This window comes from Salarias fasciatus, chromosome 11 (genome assembly GCF_902148845.1).
Source record: "Salarias fasciatus chromosome 11, fSalaFa1.1, whole genome shotgun sequence".
Lineage (NCBI taxonomy): Eukaryota > Metazoa > Chordata > Actinopteri > Blenniiformes > Blenniidae > Salarias > Salarias fasciatus.
This window is the reverse complement of record NC_043755.1, coordinates 13,484,882-13,494,692: the sequence shown is the minus strand read 5'-3', so window position 1 is coordinate 13,494,692 and position 9,811 is coordinate 13,484,882. Positions and strand designations below refer to the sequence as shown.

General features: G+C 41.2%; 1 protein-coding gene across 1 annotated transcript; it reads right to left on the bottom strand.

Annotated features, from left to right (window-relative positions):
• Positions 1 to 4,363: 4,363 nt before the first annotated feature.
• On the bottom strand, positions 4,364 to 7,401 carry LOC115396486 (zymogen granule membrane protein 16-like). Its single transcript, XM_030102370.1, has 6 exons — positions 7,350 to 7,401; positions 7,127 to 7,250; positions 6,933 to 7,032; positions 6,629 to 6,718; positions 6,441 to 6,544; positions 4,364 to 4,523 (listed from the first exon to the last, which is right to left on the bottom strand). Exons 1-6 carry the CDS (start codon positions 7,399 to 7,401, stop codon positions 4,364 to 4,366), a joined length of 630 nt encoding a protein of 209 aa, XP_029958230.1.
• Positions 7,402 to 9,811: the final 2,410 nt, after the last annotated feature.

The window sequence follows — 9,811 nt, the reverse complement described above, 5'->3', positions numbered from 1 at the left end:
GACCTAGTTTCACATGTATGAGGAAACCATGTACACCAGTGTCAGTAACAGCTTGTGTTTGTTGCTTTATCGTCAGCACTGTTCCATCTGATTATCTTTGCTGATTGTTGGAACACTTTCAGATAAATTCAGTTTGATTCAGTTTTGGGGGAAAAAGCTTGGTTGAATATCAACTGAAACATTCTATTTAAACCCAGTCAAATACAAGTACTTAATATGTTTAAAGCAGAACTAAGTAACATTTTTACCTCAATAAATGTTTTTCAGAATCCCTGTGGGGGTAAACAAAGACTTGGTGCTGTGATTCGCCAGTCCCTCCCCTCCCCTTGGTGTCTGTGCCCAGAATGCAGCATTTGCAACTTTCAGAGGATCAGACCCAAGTAAATCTCACGAGAACAAACCTACTTCATGGAACTCAAACAGAAGTACAAGTATAAAAGTGCGTAAAACAAACATGAAACCCTCGCTAGCATTAGCACCACCACCCTAAGTGTGCTCACGGATGGCAGAACCAAAAAGACAGAAAAAACCTTTGTCTGACGAACAGAAAAAAGGAAACGCGGGGGCAGAGGTGGGGGTGGGGGTGGGGCGGGGGGTGACGGATGGATGCAAATGTTAATGACAGTGAGCTTTCACAGGAGACCAGTAGGGGGAGCGCAAGAGCAACAGGGGCATAGTTCTGCTTTAAACTGCTAGGCATTGTGTGGAAAAATGCATGTTTAATAGTGAAAATTTTTTGCACTTTACAAGTTAGCAGCTTTTTAACAGTACAAGTAAAAAAACATGCAATAAATTTGAACTTACTCAGTTGTCTTTTCTTTAGTCCACCATGTAATTTTCTCGCATTTTTTGTACTGCATTCAAAATAGTCTCTGTCAGGATTCTGTTCAGGCAGGCAGCAGGCAGTCTCAGGCTCCCTGGGTCCATCTGATTGCTGATTGCATTCACCTGAGGACTGCCACTCTGCCTGCCTAAATTAACCTCTCTCTGTCACCTGTGCCTTGTGGGGTTGTTATCTTCTCCAGGCACCTTTGCTGCTGCAAAAGGATTCTTCTGCTCTGCCAAGCTTAGAAAGGGATTTTTTCATGCCTTGCTTTGCCTTGCCTCATCTCGTCTCTTCAAGTCATACGCCTGCTCACTCCATCTGCAGTCCATGTTCAAGCTTCTAATCCCCAGACGGTCTCCAGCATGTAAGCCACTGTTGTGGAAATTCTATCAAATAAATGCACCAACAATGAGTTCCGTGATTCTTTCATTCCAGCTGCAGCAAGAAGAGAGGTCTCAACTGTCACCAGTTCAGTGTGAACTCTGAGGTTCTGAGAGACGGGCTATGAGGAGAAAGTCTGCTTTGGCTGCCTTCACATTGGGCATAGGAGCAAGGACTGCAAAAACCACTTGACTTGTAGTATGTGCCGCCAAACCCATCCCAGCATTCTCCACATCAAACACAAGTTGGCAGAGAATGACACAGATCCTGAAGAAGCATCAGTGAGCAGCACACAGGTCTCTCTGCAAGTGCGTGGTCGTACAGGGGCTGGGATCAGCGACGGGATTCTGTCCATTCTGCCAGTGCAGATCAAGTCCAGCAAAGGAGACAAAAACATTCAAACATATGCATTTCTGAATTCAGGAAGTACAGTCACTTTCTGCTCCGAGAAGCTGATGAGGATGCCCAATTTAAATGGAGAGAAAACTCAAATCAATCTACAGACAATGGACTCAAAGACATCAGTTCCAAGTTACAAATTGACAGGTTTGGAGATTTCAAGTCTCAGTGGAAATAAATTCTATAATTTACCAGAGGTATTCCCAGAAAAAGATGACTGTAAACACAGACAACATCATCAAAAAGGAGGAATTGTCCAAGTGGCCATATTTGGATGGTATTGGCATTCCTCACATCCAAGCTGAGATGGGGTTGTTAATAGGTACTAACACCTCCAGATTGCTTGAATGCTGGGAAGTGATTAATAGTCATGGGAATTGACCATATGCTGTTAGGACCATATTGGGGTGGGTGGTTAATGGCAACCTTTCAGGACGCAGTGATGAGCAATGCGACGGTCACCATCCTGCTGCTATTGTCAATTGGATCTCCACAGAAAGGTTGAAGGAGCTACAGAAAGACCAGTACAAAAATTATTTTAACGAATGTACATAGGAAAAGAAGGACAACTGGGCGATGAAGCAGCTCAAGTACAAGAGAGCTGTGATGCCCTTGGACCGAAAAATGGTCAGTATTAGGAAGATGAAGAAAGCTGAGGAGAAAGGATCTCAGCTTAACGGCGTTGTTGCGTCAAGAAAGAACAATGAAGATTCCAGTGAAGATGTGAGATCTACTGACTCGGATGTGCCAGGATCACCGCTTGTTATTCATAGCGCAGCGGTTAACTAAAACAATCATTCAGTTTGTGATACAAGCATGAAAATTTGTACACATATAGCCAAAGGTATTCCAAAAAGAACTGGATATGGAGGGATCATACAACATGGTGCCCATGGCAGCCATTTTTCAAAATGGCTGGGAGCAACGTTTTCTTATGAGTAATGGAAATGATATATTTAAGACATATTTACCATTCATAGTACTTGATAAATGTCTTATGGATAATTGAAAAGTTGTCATAAATATTCAAGATGGCCACCATTTTCAAGATGGCAGCCGTCACTTGTATGATTTTCTGATATAGGTGATATCGGTATCAAATCAGTCATTTTTTATGATGCAAAATTCAAATTTCCTTCAAATTTCCTTCTGGACTTGCCTACCATATGCACGCTAGTCCAGTTATGAATGCATCGCTCGCAAATGTAAGAAGGGCTGCGTTGGGCAGTGCAGGTGCAAAAAATAAGTTACAGTGAACTGCCCTCTCTTTCTGTGAAGGCGAGTGTCAAGAGTCTTCCTTGTGATAGACCTAAAACTGGGTTCAAACCTCTATTCTCTTCTATTCTAGTGGCTTCTATTGCTTCACTTTGGTCGCGCCAGTCTGCGTTGGTAAAAGAACCATGTCCTGTTGGAATCAAGACGAAACACCCAGAAAAAAGGCATTTCCAACTCCAAACACCAAAATCCTGTCTGTGTCTCCAGACAACATCAATGCTGATTGGCTGTCAGGACACCATGGGTGGAGTTCACACCAATTGGCCACCCCTAAGCCCTTTCGGATCATTCGCGCTGCCCCCGTTCGCGCTGCGCACAGCCGTGTGTCGTCTCTTCTTTGAAATCACATTGAATGTAATGACGTCGTTGGAACCATCCAGGTTTGGACGCAGCTTTAGGTTCGGTGGCCTCACTTAAGACTCATGTGAGCTAAAACATTTGCAATTCAAATTCTGCATTAAGAAGTAAAAATAAATAAATTAAAATAAAAATAAAAACTTAAAAAAAAAATCTGCATCAAGAAAAATGTATAATTTGACTGATCATCTGTATGTAACCAGTTTGAAGAAATGGTGGCCATTTTGAATTTTCAATAAAATGTTCAATTATTGAAAAAAAAAAAAAAAACACATTACCAAATAAATATCCAACCATTTTCAATACTGCTTACTCCTTTTCAGGTTCATCCCAGCTGTGAAGGCAGGGTAGACCATGGACAGGTCACCAGTCTGTCACAGGGCTAACATATACAAACATACAACCATTCACTCTCACACCAAGGGGCAATTTAGGGTGACCAGTTAACCCGACATGCATGTTTTTGGACTGTGGGAGGAAGCCGGAGTACCCAGAGGGAACCCACGCACACACAGGGAGAACATGCAAACTCCACACAGAAAGGCCCCAAGCCCCTGGCCAGTACTTGAACCTGGGACCTTCTTGCTGTGAGGCAAGACTGCTAACCACTGCGCCACCATACGGCCCAAGTAAATATGCTAAATAAATTCAACAAATCTTGTCTGCAATGACATTTTGTACCCATCACTCTAGAAAAAGTTGTTGCTGGCAGCCATTTTGAAAAACAGCTACCATGGGCGTCATGCTGAAAATTCATGATGCCTCCATATCTAAATCTTTTTGGAATGCCTTTGGCTATACGTGTACCAAATTTCATGCTTGTATCACAAACTGAACGATTTCTTTATATTTCGGATATTTCGGAGCTAAGCTATTGGACTATCACTGGGACTGGGAAACAAGCTCTCGAGCTTCGCATCCTGTTGGTAGTGTTGGGCCTGAAGGTCAGAGAACTCCATGGAAAACTAAATCGGAACAAGAGGCTCCAGAACCTCAATTACAATAAAAAGACAAAGGCGTGAACACCCTGGAGGCCACAGAGATGGCAGCGGGAAGTCTGGACATCGAAGGAGTGGTACCAGTGATAAACTTCACAGTGCCCTCCCTGCTAAGACATTAAATCCACTATGTCGGCCGGACGTCTTGCGCTGGATGTTCCACATCTTTGATGATGGAGGCGGAGAAGACAACACTGAAGGAGGAAGTGAAGGCAGAAAGGAGCAGGATGAAGGCCCCAGTGCTGCCTCCACATGTTGTCTCGAGACTCAGAGACTTCAGCCTTGAACTGTGGAAAAGACGTTTAAACAGTAATGAAAATGGACAGGGAAGTTTGCAAAGAGCTGTCATAAGGGTAGATCGATATGTTCTGCAAACTATATCTAATTTACTGGACAGGCCAGTTGCAAACTGTCTTCTGCAAGACGCTGCAACATGAGCTACAGTTAATGAAATATTGTTGATGGACATGCACAAAGGGTTTTGGGTTGGTTTTTCCTTTCTGGTTTGCTTTGATTTATTTGAAATTATTTGTTTGGCTCCATTATATAATTATGTTTTGAACTGTTATGTCTTCCTGACATGAACAATTAGGGGCCAGTGTATAGGAGCCATTTATCATTTCTTTAAATCAACCACCAGGGGAAGCAGGAGGGGTGAAGATATATTAGGAGCGCACAGGTGATTAGCTGCAGGTGTGCAGAGAGGGATGGCTGACAGTTTTTTGATCGTGTCTAATCGGCGTGTGGGTCGTGTTTGCCTGGCTTATGGAAATGAAACGTATGAGCTTTCCTGTTCCAACTTTCACCTGTGAACAGTGGATTTATGTGCGCCAAGAAAATAAATGGGTCGCAGCAAGCAAAGACTGAGAAAGTGTGGGATTCATTGATTGACTCGCCATGCGGACACGCCTCCGAGATGATTCTCCCTCTCGACCCTCAGGAACACTGCTAGTGGCGCGAGTGGATCAGAGCCAAGCCGTTACCTCGTGGTGCCAGGACTGATCAAGCACTGTCATCCAGCTCATCTCATGTGCCACTTGAGTATCATATTTTTTTCTTTCTTCCTACAGAGCTCTATAGTATTTTTTGGGTACCCAAGCTTTATTTTCTTTGATGGGCTTTTTTTTTTTTTTTCTTTAATGGGGAATAACCAACTCTGTGGATTTCTGAGATTTGAGAACAAAGGACAAGAACTGAAAGAGACAGTACAGGAGAGTTTTATTTGTATTCCAATAACATTTTGCGCGTCTGTTTGGAATGTGAAATTAGGTTTGGTTGTTCATATTGGAGTTTAAAGAAAGAAAGTCATTGTATATATTTATTTTATTGTTTCCGTTTTAATTTTAATTTTGTCAACAATTTATTCTTGTTTCGGACTCTCCCTCAGTTCTTTGCATCTCTTACCACACTCTGCTATGCGGGAAGTGGTTATCTGAGCTACCGGGTCTGGAAAACCCAAGAAGAGGAGCAGTAGTTCCACCACTTCCTGCTCTGCTTTGACAATGTTCAAAATGTGAGCCGGAGGAACGACAGCATCTGAGGAGAGGGGAGGACTTTACAGCCAGTCTGACTGATGCTGAGCTGAAGACAAAGGAGGATGTACTGTGCCATAAAGCAATTTGTTCAATGCCAAAAATATAGAGAAAAAAGATATAAATGTGACTGTGCAGCCCATCTGTGTCAGTAAAATTGTAAATTTGATTTTAGAAGTTCGGCAAATATTTCTAAAAGAATCACAAAATAGAGAAGTTGCTTTTTTTTATTTTGCACTTTTCAAATAACCACCATAAACCATTACAGAGGGAGGAAATAAAAATGTCCTCCAGGAGACAGTGAAGTTATTCATAAATGAAAACCAAACCAATATTTATGTGACGTCTTCAAACCTCGATAGGTGTGTAATTAACATTGACAATGACAAAACCAGCATCTTTGTTTTTAACTGCTCTGAATTTGCAAAATGTATTTATTTACTGCTCACCTTTGATATAAAGCACACTTATAGGAATGAATATCTCATATTTATACAGCCAAAATAAATGTATCTTGTATAATCAGCAAGAGTTCTGTTTTCATACATTGTTGTTTCACAAGCATTGCTTTTACATTGGGATGTCAATACAAAATAAACTGAACCTATCCTGTAGCAATCATCTCCTCAAGGAATTATTTATTCATGGAAATAAGCGTTGGAAAAGTAGAACATTCCCCACTGAGCTCCCAGAGAAGTGATCCCTACACTGTTGACGCGTCCATGCAGAGTCTTGAGCACTGCTCCTCGGTACTGAGGGAACATGTTGAAGGAATTCTGTGAAAGAAAACCAAATGTTAGTACACTCAGTCTTCAGAATTCATTCTGAGTTTTTCAAAAGGAAGAAATGTCATTAATGACCTGAGCTGGCTGGCCTACCACCAGGATGCGTCCGTGAGAGGTCACAAAGTACAGTTGGTAGATGTAGCTGGTGGAGTACTTTCCAGAGACCTTCAAAGAAAAGTTGATAAATGACATCTTCTTTACATGAGGACGAGGACGAGGATGAAGGCAGCAGTATGAAATATAAACTAATCCCAAAAACATGAAGTAGTTATTAAAAAGCAACCTAGACATCCATGTTACCAATCAAAATAATTCATTATGGCTTATATAATTTAAGAAAGGTGATGTTTAAAAAAAAATCAACACAAAGCTGTCTAACCTGAGTAATTGCTTCATGACCTTGTAACAACAGTTCCTGTGCCGTTCCTAATTCCCGTCCAATAGTGGGCGACCAAGTGGTACCGTAACGTACCTGAAGGCTACAAAAAGACAGCAGATATGTATATTGAAGGGAACGACTAATGTTAGGGGAAGAAAATAGATATGTATAGGTGAGGGAGAATGGAGACTGACCCTGTAATGTAAGAAGCTCGATTTTCCCAGACCCGAATTCCACTGATCCTTCCGTCTCCTTGTGTGTAGAAGGCATCACCACTGCTACCTCCAACAGGAAGAGAGAAGGAGCTCAAATCATATGCTGAAAAAAAAAAGAAAAACAGAGGTCACTTCAAGAGCAACAGATTAGAAGCTGGATGTTCATTTTAAAACAACTGATGCAGAGAGGATGAGTCCTTACGTGCTGCCAGGCAGCTGGTGCAGAGCACAGCAATGACCAGGAGGGAGAACATGGCTTGGCGTGACGGCAGGGAGAAACACTGCAAGGTGAAATGACAGCAAAGCAGAAAGATTATTTGTAGTAACATCTTCTGGTGCGAGACAAAAGGAGAGTTCAAATTATTCTAAAAATGAACAGTTGTTCAAACTTACCAGCAATCGTGATCCTGAGCAAAGACAGTCTGCATGCAGCAAAACAGTGGCTTTTATCCATATCCATCACCTCCCAACACACACCCACCTACCCACACACACACACACACACACACACACACACTCCTACCACACACATGAATACACGAACACACCCATCTACCTGTCTGACAAGATTCTGATTTTACACTCAGTCATCAACACTTACAAAAGATAAACTGCACAGTAAGATAGAATAATGTGTTGCGTTTGTTTTTGTGCAACTCTTCATCAAACATCAGGATTTTAATTACAGTTTTACCTTTTCAAATGATTTTGACTTTAAATATTTGCTGTTTTTTTAATGTTCTTGCCACTTTTTTACTGCTGTCTTGCAGTTTTTCTCTCGAGGTGATAAGGTTATTGTGAACAGAAGGACTTTTTGAGTAATATTGATGGAATCCCTCCTGCAATGTTTGGAAGCTTTTCTTGATCCACTGCAGTCTGGATGGACCAAGAACAATTCAACAGTTTTGTAGATTGTAGAATTTTAGTATGACAAGCTGCTTTACAGATTGTGAAGGCAGGATTTCATGGGCCGGCTGCCCTGTATGTGTAACACACCCTCGCACATATACACACCTTATTTGTTGAGTAGCTGGGAGTATGTATAGTTAATGTTTTGTTGTTTAGGTTGTATAAAAGATTGCCATAGCTTATTATATTTTGATTGGCCAATCAATTTAATCATCATTTTCACTCTTATTCCATATGAACGTTATCCCATCATTGTATCTTTCTCAGTAGAGTCATTAAGTTATGGTATGTTAAAGGGGAGTGGTTTATTAGTTTCTTTTCTGTGAGTGTGGGGGTTAATTAGAGCACCTGTGGGGAAACGATAAAGAGGGAGGTGTGGCTGCAGGTGAGAGAGACCTCTCCAGAGCTTGGAGCTGGAGAGGCAGGTGAGGGAGAGATGTCTGTGAGGAGCTCTTCACATGTACCATTTTGTCTGCCTGTCCTGCTGATTACAAAATAAGAACTGCATTTTGAACGAACCCGCGATTCTCGCGCTTGTCTTTTGAGGCGGGACATGACACCGATGTTTCAGAAGTGTTCTGATACTTTTGATTCTAGATGTTGCTCGTAAGATAAAATGTACAGGGGAATTACCAACCCTTTGTGCAGACTGACTCATTTCAAATGGACAGTGGGGTTGGTTACAGTCAAGGTGAAATGTGAAATGATGATCAAACTTCTATCAGGAGGAATTCGTTACAAAACCCTCCCTTACTCTGGAAAGATCATTTCTACAAATATCGACATAAGCACTGATAAATCTTCTTTCTTGTTTTGACTATTTAACTTTTTTCTTGTTTTCTGCTGGTGCTCTGTTGTGTTTACAGTCAAGATTACCCCAATGTATCCTACCAAAGGGATCAATAAAGTAATATCTATCAGCTAAAGTCTGAAATACAGAATATAACACTTTTCACTTGTGCACCAAGCCTAATTTTTGTGAGCATCATACTCAAGATAGTGTTAAAAGTAAATGATAATCTTTAACCTCTATCTCTTTGGTTCCCTTTTATTTTCAGTTTTTCATCAATTTCATTTCTCCAGACACTCTTGGTCCTTTGGCCAAAATAACCTGGATGGTTCAGCGCAACACTACGGTTCACCTGTCAAAGCTCATATCTCTTCAATATACAGTACCGGTAGTTCACTCAAGTGTCAAAACTACAGTTCTTTACCATGGCTTGGTTTTGGGCCGACTTGACTGTATCCCCTTTACCATAAATAGTCAGTGCCCTCAAAAGGCATCATCCCTTTGGCAGTGTGTGGCACTGAAAGTCAAAATATATTTTTTTTTCATTAAGAATGAAAACCCTGAAATGCAGTTATTCTCAATTATTTACAGAGATTTTCTGAAAACATGCCTCATACTCTCAAACCTCTACACAGAAATCCAAAATCCAAACTATAAAAGGAAACTTAATTACAAAATAATTTATGTTCTTCTCAAAATGTTTGTTTTCAAATGACACTCACAAACCATCAGATGAATCGATATTTTAAAAAGCCAGTTGAGAACTGATGTGCTCGGTGTCAAACACTGATGGATGTGAAAAAACTGTTTAAGCCTTTTTTGTTCAGTGTTACTGTAAGATTTTCAGTTGTTCTGATGGCTCTTACAAGCCCAGGACTGCCAGCACATCTGAGAACAACAAATGAACAGCCCAAAGTCTTTCAGAGCACTTCCCTTTATGCTTAACACCGGGACACAGTGGCAGC

Bases quoted from the DNA above. Each gene is read 5' to 3' on its own strand.
- LOC115396486 (XM_030102370.1), bottom strand. From the start codon at position 7,401: ATGTTCTCCCTCCTGGTCATTGCTGTGCTCTGCACCAGCTGCCTGGCA. The intron at 7,251-7,349 runs GTAAGGACTCAT...TTTTTTTTTCAG, and splicing joins CACCAGCTGCCTGGCAGCAC to CATATGATTTGAGCTCCTTC. The intron at 4,524-6,440 runs GTTCTACTTTTC...TCTTTTCCACAG, and splicing joins CTGGGAGCTCAGTGGGGAAT to TTCAAGGCTGAAGTCTCTGA.